General features: G+C 45.6%; 1 protein-coding gene across 1 annotated transcript in view; it reads right to left on the bottom strand.

Annotated features, from left to right (window-relative positions):
* Positions 1–21527, bottom strand: part of ANKFY1 (ankyrin repeat and FYVE domain containing 1) — an 83410-nt gene that overhangs the window by 57192 nt on the left and 4691 nt on the right. Inside the window, exons 2-4 of the mRNA XM_015423191.1 lie at positions 11399–11591; positions 5437–5555; positions 589–724 (exon numbers count right to left, since the gene is read on the bottom strand). Of these exons, the coding sequence (XP_015278677.1) occupies positions 589–724; positions 5437–5555; positions 11399–11591 (448 nt within the window). The remainder of the gene's footprint in view (positions 1–588; positions 725–5436; positions 5556–11398; positions 11592–21527) is intronic.

Raw genomic sequence — 21527 nt, 5'->3', positions numbered from 1 at the left:
GAGGAGGAGGAGGAGGAGGAGGAGGAGGAGGAGGAGGAGAAGAAGATTGGATTTATAACCCGCCCTTCACTTGGGAGTCTCAGAGCGGCTTACAAAACTCCTTTCCCTTCCCCTCCCCACAACAGACACCCTGTGAGGTGGGTGGGGCTGAGAGAACTCTGACACAAACTGCTCTTTTTCAAGGACAGCTGTGCCAGAGCTTGTGACTGACCCAAGGTCACATCAGCAGGTGCAAGTGGAGGAGTGGGGAATCAAACCCGGTTCTCCCAGATTAGAGTCCGCGCACTTAGCCACTACACCAAACTGGCAAAGGGAGAAGGTGCTGCCGACACACCGGAATCCTTGGCTTCAGGGAATGCTGGGACCACGGTCAAACCACCATCGGCCCACCAGCAATACCTCCCCGGGATGCCACGCCCAGGATCACCTACAGACACATTTGTGTTATTTAAAAACCGTGACGTCTGAATACAAAGCCACCTCCCCCCAAAGCCACAGGTACTAACGATCTGCACTGGGACCAACAGCCAGTTTGCACCCAGCTTGGCTAATTACGAGGCAGACGCAACAGCTTATTCAGAGGCTTGCCTTTCCCGGAGGAGCTGCAGCTGAAACCTGTTTGCTAGTTTCATCAGCTCCGTCAGGAACACATCGTCTTCTCTCAGCTCCAGCTCATCTGTATAGATCCAGCGCAGCATCGCCATGGTTACCTCGGGGTCAGCATCTGGGGAGCAAGTGTCACATACATTACCGAGGGGGGACTATTGTGCTTGGTGACAAGTTTACTTTAGGGGTCACCAACCAGGGAAAACCCTTTGGTCAAATCCAGCCCTTCGGTGAGTGCCTGACCAGCCCCCTAGCCACTCAGATGCAAAATAAGGGTAAGGCAATGGAGTAGCGGCTACACAGAGAGGGTTGTGTTGACAGAGCATTTTACAAGAAGGCTCCAAATATACAAAACCTACAATAATTAATTTTCTGCCGTCCCACCAGTGATTTGACGGAACATGGGAATGTGATACAAGTACTGAATTAAACAGGAAACACTGTTAGCCCCTAACACTGTCATACGTCAATCAAATGCACGTATTCTGGTGGCCCTATCTTCAGAAGTGCAACCAGAGTACTGCCTCACCCGTGTGTCAAGAAACAGGAATGCAGTCTAATGCTAGCCCACTCCTTGGATTCTGACCAAACAGGGGATATGCCAGAGGGCAAGGAAGCGCCATCTCTGATGCTCTCCTTTTGGGGAGGGGGTATTTTGTGTGTGTATGTGTGCACACGCTTGTGAGCCTGGAAGTCATGGTGTTTCAGAGAAGTGGCTTGACATTGCCTGCCCCTGTGTCCCTGCCCTGGTATTTATTTATTTATTTATTACATTTGTATCCTGCCCTCCCCAGTGGGCTCAGGGCGGCTAACAGAGGCAGGTCGTTAGCCTTGTCATAAATAAGAACATATAAAAACATAATAAAATCATCAGTACTAAAAGCACAGTACTCTATCCAATTACTAGTATCCTAGATCCAAGATGGTATCACCGCAGTTCCAGATGGTACTCCCGCAGCGTACATATCCAGTTTCGACGGCTTGTCAGATCTTCTGTATTTTCTAAGTTCTTCCTCAGGCCTCGTCGATGCATCCATTAAGATGTCTTGACGGTGGTGGTATAGTGGGGGGGCGGCTCCTACTCAAAAGCCTGGTGGAAGAGCTCCGTCTTGCAGGCCCTGCGGAACTGCACAAGGTCCCGCAGGGCCCCGATCTCCCCCGGGGAGCTCGTTCCACCAGGTAGGAGCCGCCACCGAAAAAGCCCTGGCCCTGGTCACAGTTAGTTTGGCATCCTTAGGGCCCAGGGTGACCAATAAATTTTGGGGCCCCGACCGTATTCCTTGGAGGTTTCCCTTCCAGGAACTTGCCAGAGTCAGCCCTGCTTCGCTTCCGAGATCTGACAAGATTGGGCTTACCTGGTCTATCCAGGCCAGGGCCATCTCCTGACAAAACACAGACTCACCCAAAAATCTCCCCAGGCCTTCTGGTTTCCACAAAAAAGCCAGCCCTGAGTAGTTACTAGAGCGTCAACTAGGATCTGGGAGATCCTGGCTCGAACCTTGCTTTCAGCTTGCCTCCAAGTTATGGATCTTGGAGACTGAGTGCTTGTCAACCCCCTAAAACAATCTCCAGGGCTTCAAAAAGGAAGCCCTTCCAATTGCTTCCAGATCTCAGGTAGATGGTTCTGCTGTCTAGTTTACTTGTTGGACTAACTTGATTGCAAGCGAATGGACAGTAATTTGGATTGCTTTTAAACTGTGAACAGCTCAAAAACCGACACAGGGAAAAGGTACATAAACTTAGTAAATAAAACTTTCCTCCAATGGGCATTCCCTTAACACAAATATATTGGTTTAATCGGCTACACAATGATATATGTTAATATTGTGCAGCCACACTAAAGCACACTGCGTTTTTAAAGGCCCAGAGAGGCCACTTAACTCTGGTCTCTTTGACTAACGTATCCATGCCAGAGAAACTTCGGTTGTGCACCGACAGGCTCAAGATATGCTTGTTTTGGTAATGTACTGGGGGGGGAAACCACTTGCAGCGGAAGCATGATTACACATCTGTTCTCCGAAACAAGGAAAACGCAAGCCCTCCTGAGTCTTCATGTAGGTGGGGCTGCTCACGGAACTCCGGGACTTGCAAAGGTTGTATTTATAGTTTTTCTGCAGAGTGGCTTCCCGCCCACCTCCTGGGAAGAAGAGCCAGCTGAAGCACTAATATTAAAAGCAGCCATGCAGCCAGAAATGCAAGGGATGCAATACTGATCGTATGGAGCAGACCAACATAAAACAACCCACACACAGGCATCCACTCTGAAGTCAATAAGCAATACGAAGGGCAAGTTGTCACCCTTTTTTTCTGCAGTAGCAACACGTTTCAGCTGCAGTTTCAGAAAGGAAAACCATCCTTAAAATACCGTAGTTTCAGCTCCAGTCCATTCCTTATATCTAATTATCAATCCTGGCAACGTTTGGATTTTTTTTAAAAAAAGAATACAGTGCTTAAACTTCCTGTGGGGCTTACATTTCTGTTCCATTTTTACTGCTAACGATTCAACTGATTTATTACTGTTGATGCTGGGAACTTTTTATATTGCCTCAGTGGCATTTTAATGATTTCTTGCAAGCTGCCTTGCAAGTACAGTTGGGTTTTTAAAAAAAAAAAAGAAAAAAAAAGAAAAAAGCACTAGACTAAATAAAAGCAACATTACTTATCAGAGTGCGCATTCTAGAAGCAGGTGCAGTTTTAAGTTAACATTGAACAATCTTCACCAATCCTCTGCCTATTAAAGCTTTCCTGAGCTCTTCCATCAAGTCACCAACAGCTGAATTTGACAAATTTTACCCACACATTAAAAAAAAATTAGAAAATCTTATCTATTTTTGTTGTTTTAGAATAAAAACCTATTAATTTGTCTTTAACATACCTTGACTCTATTTGTGCTCTTTCCCACCAACTTAAATCTGGTTTTTGTTTTATAACGTCTTCTGTTAACTTTAATTCATTTTTATTATCCAATAAATCTTTGTATTTCAACTTTACATTCTTTTGCATCAGTTCTGGGTTTGTAAACACTTCAAGTGGTGCAACCCATTTTGGTATCTTAGTATAGAAAGATCTTTTCACTTCTTCCCATACTTTCAATAAAGATCTCCTAATAAGATGCTGTTTGAAATATTTATGAGTATCAGCTTTTCCATACCATGTAAACACGTGCCAACCTAAGTAACAGGTCATGTCCCTCTAACATTAATATTCTAGGATTTTCTAATGTAATACATTTTTAACCACGTCAATGCAGCTGCTCTATAGTATAGAAGCCAATTTGGTGGTGCAAATCCAGCTCTTTCTTTTGCATCTTGTAAGGTTTTCAATTTTATTCTTGGAGCTGAACTGTATCTGGTCTCTACTGCTAAATTTCTCAGGTCAAAAAGCTGACTGTTATCTTTAAAACCTTAAGAATTCTCACACCACAAGCTCTCAGATCTGCCTGGATACAGAAATCATGATCACACTATCCAAGGTCCAGCAGGGAGGAACAAGAGAGAGAGAGGTGGAACTCCTTCTCAACAGAGGTCTGTCTCAAACCATCTCAGGTACCATTCGGCCATATGCTAAACATTGTCCTTTTTACAAGGGCCTAGCCCACCTATTTTGCTGACCAATAGGGCTTTATCACCACTGGCCTTCATGATGCTAGCTAATGGCTTTGTTTTACTAGATTACCATGCCTGGGTATTTTTATTTGCTGTAGCCTATTCTGAGGGTCTTTTCTGAACGGAATGGCAAGACGTGTGCGTTCAACTAGCTAACAGCCAACATGTACCCCTGCCTGAAGCACAGTAGATGGCCAGACAGGGCACAGCTCTGGAATTCCCTCCTAAGAGCAGTTTGTCTTGCCTGTCTTCGTTCACATTGCAGAGGCTTAAGATGGACTCCTCCCCCCCCCTTTTTTTTACTGAAGCTTTTGCAAGTTATGCTGCTGTGGCATTCAGTGAGATTCAAATTCAGTTTTTAAACCAACATTGGCAACAGGCTATGGCTTTTAATTCTTAATTTTAGGATGCTGACATGTTGCTGCACTACTGTTATGACAACTTTTATTTTTACTACCCTTTAACCTACCCTGGGATACCATTTAACGGAAGAGCCGGATATAAATGATTTGATGGATAAAGGCATCCATCCTTTTTGGCAGACCCCCTTCTTTCCATTCCAGCTAGTGTTGCTCCACTCTGCCAGGACAACTCCCTTTCAACAAAACCACAAATTCTGCAAAAGCCTCAAGTTTGCTGCAAGATTTGGGGAAGTGTATGCAACTCTGCTGGCGTTCTTATCGCACCACTCACTTTTTAGGAAAGAAAGCTGTACGCTGGCTGGCTTCGGGGAAGAGAAGGTGAGGAGGACCCAATGCCAAATAAATACACTCCAAGTCGCCAAAGAGATACAGCTGCGGTTACAATTGTGCTTTGCATGGAATTGGTATCCAGGCGAATTTGACAGAACAATCCTCAAACAAAGGAATAATCAGGAGGTTACAAGTGGCTTTGTTTTGGGACCGTGACAAGCTCTTGCTCAGTTAAGATGAACAGACCAGCACACTTGGCATCCACATCATTAAAATGAAAGGAGGATGGGCCACTGATTTAACCGCTCTAACACCCAGCTCTCAAAGGCCGCCAGGCTGCCGGCATGTTTCGGAGACAAAAGCTTCATAATTAATGGATCAAGTGCCTCCTCCTGCAGGCGGAGCACCTCCTCCTGAAGGATAATCTGTGACCCTCCTCCCCCCAAAGAGGCCTTTCATCAGCTCTTCCAGAGGCAATGAAAGCATCTTTCTCTCACACACACACACACACACTGCGCCCATCAGAAACCAACCTGACAGATCCAGCTCCTCGGTCGACACCAGGTTGGCCAGACTCCAAGCCTCACTGCGAGCTGCCAATACAAATTTGTGAGCGCTGATATACTTGTCTCCAACCTTTATCTTCAGGTCACTGAAGAGATACAACATACACACACCGGAGCTTAGATGACTGAATGACTCCACAGAACTGTAATTGATTCAGGAGGGGAGAGCCGGAGTTGCTGCTACATAAGCCAGGCAAGCAGAGGCTGTGCAGGAGGGTGGGGGGGGGGGGGGGGGGGGCGTCACAGCATTAGGATCCCCACTATGTTTTTGCACTCCTTATAATTCTGAGGACCACTGAACAAAAGGTGCTCCCGCCCCTCGTTCTTGCAGAGTCCTTTGAAAATGTGATGGAAAGAAATTGCAAACCGAGGCTACAACCCATAAATTAGGCTTCTCGAAGTGGGGGGCTTTTTCCTTGGAATTCCCAAGTCCGTTACACAACCCACCAGTTAAGTGTCACAGAAGAAACACAAACACCCCCTTCCCCTCTGATCTTGAGGTCTCTTACTGGCTATAACAAAGTTTTGCAAATCTATAAAGACTAACATGTTTATTGTGGCATAACCTTTGGTGAGCTGTATGGTCAGATGCATAAAGTGGTAACACAGAGAGGAGTTGTTACAAAGAGAAGTCTGAAGGCCCAGCTCCCCAGGACAAGGTCTGAAACATTATGCTGCAGAGGAAAACAAGATCCACCCAAAACAATAAGTGAGGGATATGCATTGTATACAACCTAAACAGCATGATAAAAAGTAGAGACATCACCCTGCCAACAAACGTCGGCATGGTCAAAGCAATGGTATTTCCAGTAGTCATGTATGGCTGCGAGAGTTGGACTATACGGAAGGCTGAGCACCAAAGAATAGATTCTTTTGAACTATGGTGCTGGAGAAGACTCTTGAGAGTCCCCTGGACTGCAAGAAGATCAAATCAGGCAATCCTAAAAGAAATCAACCCTGACTGTTCCCTGGAAGGTCAGATAATGAAACTGAAGCTCAAATACTTTGGCCACCAAATGAGAAGGGAGCACTCACTGGAGAAGACCCTGATGCTGGGAAAGATTGAAGGTCAAAGAAGACGGGGACGGCAAAGGATGAGATGGTTGGACAGTGTCATAGATGCAACGAACATGAAGTTGAGCAAACTTCAGAGGACGGCGGAAGACAGGAGGGCCTGGCGTGATCTGGTCCACGGGGTCGCGAAAAGTCGGACTCGACTGTGCGACTGAACAACAAATGCATTGTATGCATTTTCAATGCTAACTTGATACTTGCCAGTTCCAGAAAGTTTTGTTTATTGCGTTTTGTCTTGTTTCTTAGCCAAAAATCAGTTCTCAAATCAGCATTTAACCATTTAAAACACAGATCTAAACAATAATAGGGGTTCGGCGAGGCAGCAAAGTTACATCCAGGCGTACACACTGGAAAGGTCCCAGCCACAGCTGCTTCTCCTTCGAGCCTCTTGAACAGCAATGAAGTACATGCAGCCTGAACAGCCTGAACTGGCAAGAGCCCATATTTCTGAGACGGCCCTCTTAAAGCTAAATACATCACTGATCCCTTATTTCACAGTACCCTTGAATACACAGAGCTTTACATCCACTAAGAAGTGCAGTGCAATTGATGTCCCTGTTTCCATTTTAATGACAACCTTTGATAGACCAATTTCACCACGTGTAAAGCCAGTATGGCCTAATAGACAGTGTCAGACTGACTGGGAGAAAGGGGTTCAGAATCCCCACTCAGCCATGATGCCTGCAGTGCTGGGTTGCCTCGGGCCAGTCACATGCTCCCGGCCTCAACTAACTCACAGGTCTGTGGCAGAGTGAAAGAGGAGAGTCTGACCCAGTATGCCACTCTCAAGCTCCTTGGAAAAAGACAGAAGAAGACAAGAAGAAATTGGATTTATATCCCGCCCTTCACTACCCAAAGGAGTCACAGAGCGGCTTACAAACTCCTTTCCCTTTCCCTCCCCACAACAGACACCCTGTGAGGTAGGTGGGGCTGAGAGAGCTCTTTTGAGAACTGCTGGTGAGAAAACAGCTCTAAAGAACTTGTAACTGACCAAGGTCACACCAGCAGCTGCATGTGGAGGAGTGGGCAATCAGACCTGGTTCTCCCAGATTAGAGTCCGCGCTCCTAACCACTACACTATAAGCCCTACCCTTTCCATTAAATATATACTAATCCTGACTAGTGTTAAGAACATTCACGTAGACATTAGTTATCAAAAACAACAAAACCAATAAGGAGAAAAACAGCAGCTGCCAGTGAATTTCAGAGCTGACTAACATAGCTAAGACCCAATGAACAATGAAGAAAGCTGTTGGAAAGAAAGGTGATTCATTTGAAATGTGGTGATAGAGGAGACTTTTACGGATACTGTGGACCAATATTCCCTCTAAGCTGAGCTAGTGTGAGCTAGCTCACAGTTTTTTTAGCTTCCAGCTCACACATTTTTGTTTTAGCTCAGGAAGGATGGCTCCAGAGCAAAATAATTTATGCAGTGGCCAAATCGCTCGCTCGCAACTTTAATGCCAGTCGCTCACAAAGTAGAATTTCTGCTCTCAAGACTCCACAGCTTACAGGGAGCGTTGCCATGGACCACCAAAAAGGCAAATAAGTGGGTTCTAGACCCAATCAGAGATGGTTAGACAGTGTCATAGATGCAACGAACATGAAATTGAGCCAACTTCAGAGGACGGCGGAAGACAGGAAGGCCTGGCGTGATCTGGTCCATGGGGTCGCGAAGAGTCGGACTCGACCGTGCGACTGAACAACAACAAAGACCCAATCAAGTCTGAAGCTAAAATGATCGAACTGAGGCTATCGCATTTTGGTCACATTATGAGAAGACAAGAGTCATTGGAAAAGACAATAATGCTGGGAAAAGTTGGAGGCAGCAGGAAAGGAGGAAGACCCAACATGAGATGGACGGACTCAGCCGAGGAAGCTACGGCCCTCAGTCTGTAAAACCTGAGCAAGGCTGTTAACGACAGGACATTCTGGAGGTCATCAATTCATACGGTCACTATAAGTTGAAAGCGACTTGATGGCACTTAACACACATACACAATAAGATCCAACAGTGTGTGCTGACAACCAATGTTCCCTCTAAGCTGTGGAGTCTTGTGAGCAAAAATTCTACCTTGTGAGCTCCTGGCATTAAAGTTGTGAGCGAGCGATTTGGCTGCTGCATAAACCAGTTTGCTCTGGAGCCATCCCTTCCTGAGCTAAGACAAAAATGTGTGAGCCAGAGGCTAAAACACTGTGAGCTAGCTCACACTAACTCAGCTTAGAGGGAACACTGCTGACAACCCTAATACAGTCCAAGAACTCCAACACACACACCCCTTCAATAAAGCAGGCTTTTAAACTAGAGTGGGAGGCTAAGAAAAGATGATACCACCTGCCCCTACAAAATGAGTAAACAAGACTGGGGGCCGGGGAATGTATCATTCTGCACACCATCCACTATAGCATGCAAATTTGGGGCTGCCTGGCCCAAAATAAAAGAAGCTGCAGAGGCATTCAGAAAGGACAAAGGTGACACTGTAAGCCAGTAACGCACTGTGAACCTACCATCCAGTTACATCACCTTCCCAAAAGAACTGCTGTCAGTTCTTAGCCAGCCTTATTATCAAGAAGATGCAGATTACGGTAGTCTTCATCACGAAAGCAATCTTTCATTTTACTGCATTAGCGCAAAGCCATAGCAAAACAGCAAAAAAGACTCCAAACAGCAAAAAAGACTCCAAACAAGCAAAACAAAAACAATTACAATATCCAGTAAAATGCATAAAATATCCACTAAAAGATTAAAACACAGAATAAGCATTTAAAATATAAACTATGATAGCTAATAGAACTGTAACTTCCTAATTCCTATCCTTACAGTAATAAGGAATGATCCAGTGTAAAACCAATGAACTATTCGTTGACCAAACTTGCAGAGGAATTTGACTACACCATTATAAACAGAGCCATAAACTTTGCCAATTGTGATGTTACCCATTTATCTCTATCTGCAAGTAATATCACCGGTTTGTTCCGGTCCAAACTGCCTGAGCATCATGATAAAATATCCCTAAGGTATCTTTCATGGTCCACTGTAAATCTTGGGCACCAAAGAATCACAGGAGCCAGGTCTTCAATGGACCTATTGTTGCAAGAGCAGATTTGTCCATTAAATGAGGTTCCATTATAACGACTTCTTAACATTGTCAGTTGTAAAGTATCAATTGTAAAGTATCCAGGCATGCCTTAATAAAGGCCTTTCTACACTCAACATTTGATAAAATTTGATAAATTAGTAAAATAAGCCAGGAGGATTAAAGGAAGGGGTGACTGCTTATATAGAGAGGCAGTTCTCTGAGCACCTAGTAATCCAATGTCCATGCGGATATTTATGGCCAACAAACTTTGTTTTATTAAACGGTTAGCTGCACAGAAACCAAACATCCTTAAATATCCTCCGAGAATCCACGTTTAGTCACTGCATTCAGTATATGACTTTGCCATGAATTAGCTTTCATCCCATCATAACCCAGAGGCAGACAAAAAAGAATTTTAAACCAAAAATTAAAAGGAACTTTGTAGACTAGAGTTGATAACTGGGAGCAAAGACAACTCAGATCCAACTGTAACTGATGCTCATGAATTATGGACTGTTAACAACACATGAGCACATTTGTTTTGAATAACTTGCAATGGCTATGAGTTTCCAAACCTCACAAAAGAAGTCTAGATATAATATATACTGAGCCGTTTTTATTGATATTTATTGTATTTATAGTTAAACTGTTTTATATGAATTGTTCGTGCTCTATGTATATTGGTTTTACTGATGTTGTAAGCCGCCCTGAGCCGCCTTGGCGGGAGGGCGGGATAAAATTCGGATAAATAAATAAATAAATAAATAAATAGTAATCAATCCACTCTGTGGGGTGAACACCGAACAACCCACAAAATCTTTTGCAAAGTCACTCTCAAAGTGACGGGGGTAGCTTTGAGACCATGTCTTTATTTATTTTTATTTTTTTTAAAGGAGAAGAGAGGGGAAATTTCGCCTAAATATCAGAGAATTTAAAAAGACTGCCTCTGCATTTAATAGTGCATGTAGTTAAGCGCTAGAACATGATAATGGCCAGGGCACATCTCTGATGTCTAAAAGGTTGCTTGTGCAGACGCACGCACCTGAATTCCAGATGAGTCACAACAGGTCAGATCCGGCAGAAGGAGCGCAGATCATCTCCACTTTCTCCTCCGGCCACCAGTCCATGCTGACCCCAGGGACAGGTTATTCCCAGGGCTGTAGGCCCTTGTGAAACAACAGCCACCTGGGCAAGTGGGTTGCAGTGAGGAGGGGGCAGAGATAGAAATCACTCCCCTTCTTCATCGGCAGAGGCAGGAAAGGCAGTCTCATTTCTGTTGCTAGCGAAAACATTTTGAAGCGGACAGACTATTCATGATGTTTGTCTTCATCTCTGTTTATAAAGAAGTGGCATGCAGGATGTTTCACAGAGTATAACAGGTCCCTGCCCCAAGGGGCTTACAATCTAAAACTTGCCATATGGGAGAAATGGTGTGAAGGGAAGCAGAAAGAGAATATTCATTCTATTTACGCATACTTAGTTTTGGTAGGGTTATGGCAAAGGTTTTAGGGAAAAGGCGGCTTTTGAAGGAATCAAGATGGTACCATACAGCTATTCCGAGAGACAGTTCCAGGCATTAAAAAAAAAGCACCAAGGGAGAAAGACTGAAGTCATTTGAGGGAACAAGGGTCTCTTTTAAAGGGCAAGGATGGTGGAGCTGGAGAACAGAAGTTCCCAGGAATATCATGATATGAGAAAGTCACAGAGGGCTCTGAAGGTCAGGAACAGCGAGTATGCTTCATGTCCGAATAAGGAACAGTGAATATGCTTCTTACCTGTATTGCTCCTGCTCATACAACTCAGCTACAATGGCAAGCAGCCGACTGATGAAGGAGTCACTGGCATTCTCTTTGTTCGACTGAGCGGCCAGGAGGGTACACCTTCTTTCTGTCTCAGTAAGCTTCTTCTGCAGCTTGACATATTCCTGACGGAGAAGCATCAAGTGTTTCTCCAGTTTGGCCACTTCTTCTGCAAAAAAACCAGTCAAAAGACACACAATACGTGAACAGGAAGGGTACTGAGCTTAACGGCCGAATGCATGCTTTGCACGCAGATGGGTCCCAAGTTCAATCCTCAGTATTTGCCATGGAAAGATTTTCGGTAGCAGGTGCCCGGAAAGACCACTCTCTGAGTCCCTAGAGCACCGCTCCCAGTCAATGTGAACAACACTGAGCTAGATGGATCATTGCTTGGTTTCTGCAGAAGGCGACTTCATATGTTCTCAAAGAGGGGAGAGCTCAGCAGGACAATACAGTACAGCCCTCGTCTTCAGAAAGACCCAGGCCCAACTTAGGCATCTCTAGGCAAAAGATTTTATGTAATAAGGTTGGAGAAAAATCCTGTCATTGTTATATTTTGGAGATGCACCCCATCTGTAGATGGATATGATAATCTCCCAGGAATTGGAACTGACCCAGAGAAAATAAATTTTGTTGTGGGACACGTGGGCCCGAGTAGATCTCCTCCTCCCCAAGGTGTAAAAGATGTCCGGGCCTCGCCAGCTGCTTAGTATTTCAGTCACTCAGCTATTATAGCAAGCACCCAGAAGCAACATTAAAGAGGTTTCCCTTCGTATTTTATTGACCTTCGTTTAAAGTCGCTGGCAATGACTGATAGCTTCCATTAAGTACCAGGCAGCAAGATTTGCCAACTAGCAATACACATGGCATAACCTGCGCTCTGATGTATCTTTAGAGCATGCATAAGGACTCCACAAAACTTATGGAAGCAGATGACAGCCATTACAATTTTTAATTGTTTGCACACACAAAAATGGAAATGAAATGACATCATCAAGTAGCCCTGCATTAGCAGAGGGAGCAAAAAGGAAGCTTAAGTCGCTCAATGCAACTTTGCAAGTCTGTTCTGCAGAACTGCCACAGACCACTGACGTCAGCATAATGAAGAGTCCGCAGCTTAGCAGGACAGGACAGAGACTAGCAGTCTGGCCTGTTTCAGAAGTAGGAGACATCTGGCCCTCAGTGAAGAGGCTATGGGCAAACGGGTAGCAGAGCAGCAGAGCAAAAACGAATGGAGCCCTGTTCCGCTGTGCAACAGAGGTTAACCTCTGATCCACTGCCACCGACAAAGCATGAAACATCACCGCCTGAACACCCGCCCCTTCCTAAACCCAAGAAGTTACTACATAAACACAGCATGCCAGACAGGGCAAGTTTATCTAAATCAGGGGTCCTCAATGTGGTGCCCGTGGGAGCCATGGTGCCTGCTGACACCCTTTCTGGCACCCACCAAGTGTATAAAAGGAAATGGGTGGGACCTAGGCATGTAGTATGGTGGGGCATTTCAGGCCATGCCCCACTGCCATTTCGTTGCTGCACCCCATCATGCTGTGTCAAAATTCCAAATGTGCCTGCAGGCTCAAAAAAGTTGGGGACCCCTGATTTAGATATTATATATATATAGAGAGAGAGAGAGAGAAGGGTGAAAAAGTTTCTCTAAAAAGTGACATTTTTTAATTTGAACTTGATCAAACAAGGTCTTTGTTGCTATTATAGTAAAAAAAAAACCAACACCATAGTTTTCCTTCTGTGGGTTGGGCACACATACTTAGTCACATGGATGAAGGAGGAGTATTTGGAGGGTTGTCCTAAGTGTAGAAATGTAGAAAGGGCATTTGTGTTTGATTTCCATTGGCTATGGTGCCATGGGAAGGAAGGGGGGGGGGGGGGGTTTCCCTAGGATTTCATCCTCATGGCAAAGCAAGCGGTATATAACAACTTCCCAATGCTGGAGGTCAAGTGGGGAAAAGAGAACATCAGAAATACTCCCCTCCTCAATTTGCGTCTGAAATCTCCAAGAGGCCTCCAAGATTTCCAGATCGCCCCTGAAGTCATGCCGCTCCTGTTAAGAACCGATGCACTGTGAGAATAGCCCAATCCTTGCAAACTGGCCCACACCAGCAATAACTCTGCATACGGCGTGAAAGACCTCAGAAAGCACTCCATTCAGCTATAGAACAGGTTCAGGCTGTTTAAACAGCAGAGGAAAAACAAACCACTCTCCGTTGTATTTCAAAGCTTTTTAAAAGGGATGTAGGTGTAGGGAAACCATAGCTGGCGGTACCATACTGAGCTCTCCACCAATCACGTTGAACTGCCCCGGAGCCATGAACAAACACACAGGACGGAATGCTGAACATGACCGATAGTCAGTTTCACTCAGGGCACTCCACAGATGCCAGCAGAGCAGTGTAATGACACACTAACCTTGATCTTCAGCACTTGACAGATTGCCTTCACTGGGACACAATGCAGAGTAATTCAACTGAAGGCCGGTCCACTTCGGCTATGCCTACCTGGCAGATCATCCCTGCTATTAAGAACCGAAGCTACATGCATGGTTTGCATTTGTCTGTTCCTCCCAGGCCCTCTGCAACCAATCTTTCCCTTTTCCTGCATGTGCTGAGCCACGTCACTGCAAAGGGCCTCGCTATAAAGTTCAGACGACAGGAAAGTGTATCCTAAAGCAACAAGTAGGTATAACTAATTATTACAAAGAAGAAGGAAGAGGAGGAGAAGGAAGAGATTGGATTTATACCCTGCCCTTCACTACCGAAAGGAGTCTCAGAGCAGCTTACAAACTCCTTCCCCTCCCCAGAACAGACATCCTGTGAGGTAGGTGGGGCTGAGAGAGCTCTTTCAAGGACAGCTCTTGTCAGAACTATGGCTTGCCCAAGGTCATCCAGCAGCTGCAAGTGGAGGAGTGGGGAATCAAACCTGGTTCTCCCAGATTAGAGTCCGCACACTTAACCACTACACCAGACTGACCAGAGGTGTACTCACAGTGTTACTGATAGAGATAAATATTAGTTAATAAGGGCACTAGTTATAAATTCTGCTATTTCTGATCCAAATTGCCAACAAAAAAAGGAAGCACTTTTATAAGAACATAAGAAGAGCCCTGCTGGGTCAGACCAGTGGTCCATCTAGTCCAGCATCCTGTCTCAAACAGTGGCCAACCAGCTCCCCTGGAAGGCCAACAACAGAACAGGGCACAGAGGCCGAGATCTTCCCCTGATGTCCCCTTTGACTCCGGGATTCAGAAGCTTAGTGGTTTTGAATGTGAAGGTTCCCGTCAGTCACCATGGCTAGTAGCCACTGATAAACTTATCTTCCATGAATCTATCTAGCCCCCTTGTAAAGCTTATGGGACAATACAAGTCATTATTTGTGCTTTACCATTAAAAAGGTGAAGGTAAAGGTTCCCTTGCTCGAAAACCAGTCGAGTCCGACTCTAGGGTTGCAGTGCTCATCTCCGTTTCAAAGCCGAAGAGCCAGCGCTGTCCGAAGACATTTCCGTGGTCATGTGGCCGGCATGACTAAACACCGAGGCGCACAGAACGCTGTTACCTTCCCACCGAAGTAGTACCTATTTATCTACTTGCAAGTTCTTGCTTTCGAACTGCTAGGTTGGCAGGAGCTGGAACTAGAGATGGGAGCTCACTCCGTCATGCGGCAACTCGGGTCTCGAACTGCTGAACTACTGACCTTCCACAGCCTGAAGTTCAGCGTCTTAAACCACTTGAGCCACAGCAGCTGCCGCTTTACCATTAGGCTGTCGCCATTATTATAGAAGACCAGAATATAGGCTATCAAACAGTCCGATAATGGGGAGATCCAGAAAAACTCTCTCAAGAATTCTGCACTGGGGGAGAAGAAACAAGTCATTTCTCTGCTGACATCTATCAGCTTGCAGGGTTGGGATATGGTTTCCCATCCGTATTTGCATACTAAGGACAGAAAATGCTCCAGGAGACATAGGATGTGGAAAGCAGCCAAGTATCAGTTAAAGGAGAAAGCGGAGAGTGAAAAATCTGCCTGCTCAAATCCTTCAAAGTTTTTTTTTTTTTTAAATTGGCAGGGGAGATTCATAAGCAGCGGATGGAATTTCCAAATTGTCCCCCCCCCCCTTCACAAAATTCTTCATGTTTGTGTCCTCCTATTCATCAACTTAAGACACATATTTTCAATTTGGCCTTTTCTTGTTGGCTCCCACCTATTTGCTGGCAGGCACAGCATTTTCATGGCTCCCCACCACCTTCACAAATTGTTTTATGCACCCCCAGAGGATTAAGGGCACAGAAAAGCAACCCACTTCTTACTGTCTGAAAAAAATAACTGATCTTCGTGAGGAAATGCAGGGCTATCCTCCCCTCGGGAAGTTTCACAAGTGTTGCACAATCTATTTTTGAAACCATTTAGGTAAAAAAATATATCTTTTTTACTGTGACTACTGTTTGCAATGCTATTTGTTTAAAATGTTTTCTAACCATGGAGCTCCTTCAAGACACAATAAAAGTACTTTTAAATAAATGTTGGTATCATTTGGAGAGAGAAAAAATACGAAATACGACTAATTCCAAATATTATGGAAGGAGGAAGTCTGTATCAACTGTAAACAGGGCATCAGGCTCAGAATGCATTCTGTGCGAGGACGAGAGAGCTTGTATTAGTGCAAGCCAAGACACTTAAGAGGTTTGACTATTCAAGCAACAGTGAAAGATCAAGGACACCATCGCCACAGGAACATTTTACACTGCAATGGAATGCATGTGGACCCAGAAGGCCCCCACCATACTGGGGGCTTGCTCTCAGCCCTTCTAAGCCTCCGCAGAATATCCTGGGAGACTCAACTGGCAGAAAAAGTGATGACTGCGCATTCCAGTGGGGTAGCCTTGATAGTCCATTGTAGCAAATCTAAAGGGGACAGGAGCAGGAATGCAGCTGCTGGTAGCCCAATAGCTATCGGCTCTGTTCGCTGGGGGAGTGTGAAGAGAACAGGACAGCTCTGAGGTTCACAAACACTGTCCGCTAATTTCAGGTTTGGACGGAAAAACTTCTTCCAATCCAATCTCCTCTTCTTCTTATAAAGTTTGGCTGCACGGCCACCCTTGCACAGAATTAAAGGTAAAGGTTCCCAAGCTCGAAAGCCAGTCGAGTCCGACTCTAGGGTTGCGGTGCTCATCTCCGTTTCCAAGCCGAAGAGCCAGCGCTGTCCGAAGACGTTTCCGTGGGCATGTGGCTGGCATGACTAAACACCAAGGCGCACGGAACACTGTTACCTTCCCACCGAAGTGGTACCTATTTATCTACTTGCAATTTCTTGCTTTCGAACTGCGAGGTTGGCAGGAGCTGGAACTAGAGATGGGAGCTCACTCCATCATGCGGCACACTCGGGTCTTGAACTGCTGAACTACTGACCTTCCACAGCCTGCAGCTCAGCGTCTTAACCACTTGAGCCACTGCAGCTCCTTGCACAGCTGAAATTTCTCGTAAATTTCTAGCAATTTCCCCAGGTTGTATAATCCAGAAGCCAACATCACCATATCAGAAAACACAGACATGCGCACATTTGATTCAGATCTCAAATTTTACATTTTTTTTTCCTGGTAGAACTTGGCAGTTGTTTCAACGATGAAATGCGGTTGGGGGGGGGGACAACCCTTGAATATTCACTGTTGACAGGCAGAGTAAATAGAATCAAAATCTCATAAACTTTCCAGGAAATGTCAGGTCTCTAATATATGAGCCAAGAAATAAGTGTCTTCTCTACACAACTGCAAAAGGGGGAGAACTTTTTTAAAAGTAAAAGCTGAGCTTCTCGATGATTTAACTGCTGACTGATGAAGTCTAAGACAGGGGTGTCAAACGTAAGGTCTGGGGGCCAGAACCGGCCCATCCAGGACTCTTATGCGGCCCGCAAGCAACTAGTGCAAGGGAGGGAATGGGAGGGCTGCAGGGGGGAGTGGACGGAGCCACTCCAATTATGGCTTCAGCATGGTGGAACAACCTTGTCTGTAGGAGCCAAGCAGTGTGGGTGTATCTGCCCAGGACTGCACCACTGGCTCTCCAATCCGCCCATATAGGTTTTCCTTTCCCATGAGGACTTGCAGTGAGGATACACTAACTTGGAACTTACCAGCTGCTGTCCTTTATTCAGTTTATATCTTCGGTACCTGACATTACATTTTATGACACACATGGCCCAGCCTGACTAAGTGACATTTATGTCAGACTAGCACCCAAGCTCGTTGTAAAAGCAATACAATGAGCTCTAGACTGGGCTGCGGGTGGCTATCTGTCCAAGGGGGGGGGCCGCCGGCCAGCCAGTTCCCTCCTCCCTCTGTCCCACCACGGGGCATGGGGCACAGCTAGCCTGGGGTGTGGGGAGACGAGGAAGATGATGGTGGAGGCCGCTGCACAGAACCCCCTGCCCACAGCAGGCCTGCGGAGCCGCCACCACCACCTCCAGCCGGGCTCTGCCACTTCCGAGCGAGCTGCGGCAAACAGGCGAGCGGTGTCACCCAGCACGGAATCCAGCGCTCCTCCGTCCTTGACAGCACTGCTGCCGCCTCTCTCTCTCTGGCCAGAGCTTCCCGGGCACGCGTCACCGGCCGCCGGGCTTCTGCTGCTCTGGTGAGGCCTGCTGGGTCTGGGCCAGCCTGTGCGCTCGGAGTGTTTGTCTCCCCGGACCAAGCAAGGTCGCCTCCCGCCTGCCGTCTTTGGGAGACCCCGCCAGTGCCAGGCATGGGGAAACCAGGCTGCCTCCACTGCCGCTGCATCGTGGCAAACGCAAGGCCCTTCGGGGAGGGGAAACAACTGTCTTCTGACGGAATTTGTGGCTGGCGCCACTTCTGTGGGCGGGACTCAGGCAATGCAGCCAGTGGATAGGGAGACGTTCTGAGTGACACATCAGGGAGCCAACGGATTTGGGAGCGTGTAGAATGTTCTGGAGAGTGCCACTCCAATACACAATTATTATATAGAGAAATATGGCCCTCAGAACAAATGAGTTCGACAGCTCTGGTCTAAGTGGTCTTGAGTCTGCTCACCCACAAGACACCTTGACTGGCCTCAGCTGACATGTTGGTACCCAGTCCAACATCCCTAAGTCTCTTACCATGCCAAACCTGCTAAAAAGCATCACCTGCACTAGTTAGTAACTCCTGGATCACTAGAAGTCACTAAAAACCAAATAGGAAATAAAATAATTGAGTGGTGTGATATGACAGTGATGGTTTCCCAGCATCCAATTCGGTTTTCAAATGAAATAATGTACTTAGGAGGCTAGGCTCCCGTGAATCTGGAATTTTTCCCTCCAGCCTCATTTGACATCTTTGGATAACACACTAAGTTAATAATTCTCCAGCCCCACAATCTGTGCCCGGAATGATCAATAGCTCAATGAACTGCAGCCCATGCTGGATAACAATTTCTCTCTGACAGGCCCTGGATGGCCGGTCTTCTCTTGTATACAGCCAGTCCTCTAACCTAGAACATCTTCTTACCAAGAACTATGGGCCACCAAACAGGCGCACAGGTCAGACTTTAAAAAAAAAAAAACCACTCAGAAAGCAGTGAGAGAACACTTCGATCTACTTAGGACATAATGAGGCCAGAAACAAAGTCACAGTTCTTCAACAGGTAATTTTTTTTAATGAAAGGCATTTCCATTTTTTTTCTCTCAGAGTAAGACTTCTAAGGTGGTCCCAGGTGTGGTGTTTAGCTATTCATCTAAAAGGAAAACATTGCTACATGTTTTGAGCAAGGAAATCTTTGTCTTTAAAAGCTTTTGCATTCAATTTCATAAGTTAAAATATTTCATAAGTGGGTTTTTTCCTGATACTTCCCTAATTTTCTCAATCAGATCAATTGGGGGGAATCCTCAGAAAATGCCCCTCTGTTTCCATCGAGCAGGTTGTCCATCCCAACCTGCTGGTACATTAAAGGTAAAGGTTCCCCTGCTCAAAAGCCAGTTGAATCCGACTCTAGGGTTGCGGTGCTCATCACAGTTTCAAAGCCGAAGAGCCAGCACTGTCCGAAGACATTTCCATGGTCATGTGGCCAGCATGACTAAACACCAAGGTGCACGGAATGCTGTTACCTTCCCACTGAAGTGGAACCTATTTATCTACTTGCAATTTCTTGCTTTAGAACTGCTAGGTTGGCAGGAGACTGGTACATTAAGCAGCTTATAAAACTAGCTTTCACACATTAAATATAAAAGGGCAGGAAGAACAATAATCTTTCCCTCTTTCTCCCAGAAATTTAGCAGTGTTTTTAGCATTACAAAAACACTGTAAGAGTGTGATTTGGCCCAGGCCATGAAGTAAACTGCTTCAGTGAACAGAATTTTGAATGCAAGCTTGCCTAGATCAAAGGCTGCCAGCCACTCTTTATCCCACACTGACTCAACTATCCTGATTCTTGCTAAGACATGATGTTGTGTGGTTAGCAGTGGAAAGTTCTCAGAAGTTGGGAAATCAATGGGAAAGACAAAATTATTTCAATTTTTTGCAGAACCCTTGAAATTCTAAGAAAAATTACTGAATAAATTTCACCTATCAGATGAAAACTCTGCTACTTTAAGAACAAAATATATTATATATAACCTAGTTAGCAGCATGATAGTATTGCTGGGTACAGTTAAAAAATTAATCGTTTTATCTCAAGAATAAGCAGCTAGTGCAGCCTGATGAACTGATGGGTCACACAACAACTTGGACACCTGGGTTCAAGTCCCTACTCGGACATGAAACTCACTCTGTAACCTTGAGCCTGCATCCTACCTCAAAGGGTTTCGCAAAGATAAAATGGAAGATAAAACCATGAACACCACTCGGAACTCAGACAAAGGTAAAGGTTTCCCTTGCTCGAAAGCCGGTCGAGCCCGACTCTAGGGATGCGGTGCTCATCTCCGTTTCCAAGCCGAAGAGCCAGCGCAGTCCAAATATATTTCCATGGTCATGTGGCCGGCATGACTAGACGCCGGGGCACATGGAATGCTGTTACCTTCCCACCAAAGTGGTACCTATTTATCTACTTGCAATTTCTTGCTTTCGAACTGCTAGGTTGGCAGGAGCTGGGACCAGAGACAGGAGCTCACTCTGTCATGCAGCACTCGGGTCTCGAACTGCTGATCTACCGACCTTCCGGTCTGCAGTTCAGCGTCTTAACCACTTGAGCCACCTTTACTGAACTCAGAAGGCTGGAATAAAAATGTGACTGAAGGATAATATCCCCAGTAGACCAGCAAGCTGCCCTGCAAAGTGCCTGAAATTACTTTGTGTGCAAAACACACCTCACAAAAACTTATACCTTGAGTAAAACTTTGTTGGTCTCAAAGGTGTCACTTGACTCAAACTTTGTTCTGCTGCTTTTGACCAACACAGCTACCCACCTGAAATTACTTTGGTTTGTGGTCATTGGGAAAAGGGAAAAATAAGGAGAACAAAAACAGAAACCCAACCATCAATGTTGTAGTAAACCAAATGAAGTTTGTTTTTAAGTCTTGCTAATAATCCCTCTTCCCAACTGCCGGGAGTACCCAGAAAAATAAAGAACTCTGAAAACTTCCATTTACCAGACTCCAGTGGGCTAAACTGTGCTAATCTGCTGCAGCAAGAAAGAAATGCAAAGCCCTGTGACATCTTAAACATTAACATTTATTGTAGAATAAGCTTTCAGCTCTAGGCGAGACCATATCCGGCCTGGGCTGCAAGCGCTGCACTGGCTGCCAATAGCACACCGGATTCGCTTCAAAGTGCTGGTTCTCACCTTTAAAGCCCTGAATGACGATGGGAAAGAACTTTTGTGTATAGGAGCCTTGTGAGCCAATTTGAATGTATGGATTTGAATGTATGGATACCCTTGTGGTGATTTAAACTGTGTGAAGATCATTGAAAAGTGAAGTTTGATAAAGCATTTACCTGAAGGACCGCCTCTTCCCGTATGTTCCCTCAAGAGCACTACGATCGGGAAACCGCCATCTCCTGGAAGTTCCAGGTCCCCGAGAGATTAAGTTTGCCCCTACTAGGGCCAGGACTTTTTCGGTGGCGGGTCCTACCTGGTGGAACGAGCTCCCAGAGGAGATCCGGGCCCTGTG

Source organism: Gekko japonicus, unplaced genomic scaffold (assembly GCF_001447785.1).
Source record: "Gekko japonicus isolate JY-2015 unplaced genomic scaffold, Gekko_japonicus_V1.1 scaffold791, whole genome shotgun sequence".
NCBI classification, from domain to species: domain Eukaryota; kingdom Metazoa; phylum Chordata; class Lepidosauria; order Squamata; family Gekkonidae; genus Gekko; species Gekko japonicus.
Note: the sequence above shows the minus strand (reverse complement) of the source record. Positions and strands in the feature narration are given on the sequence as shown.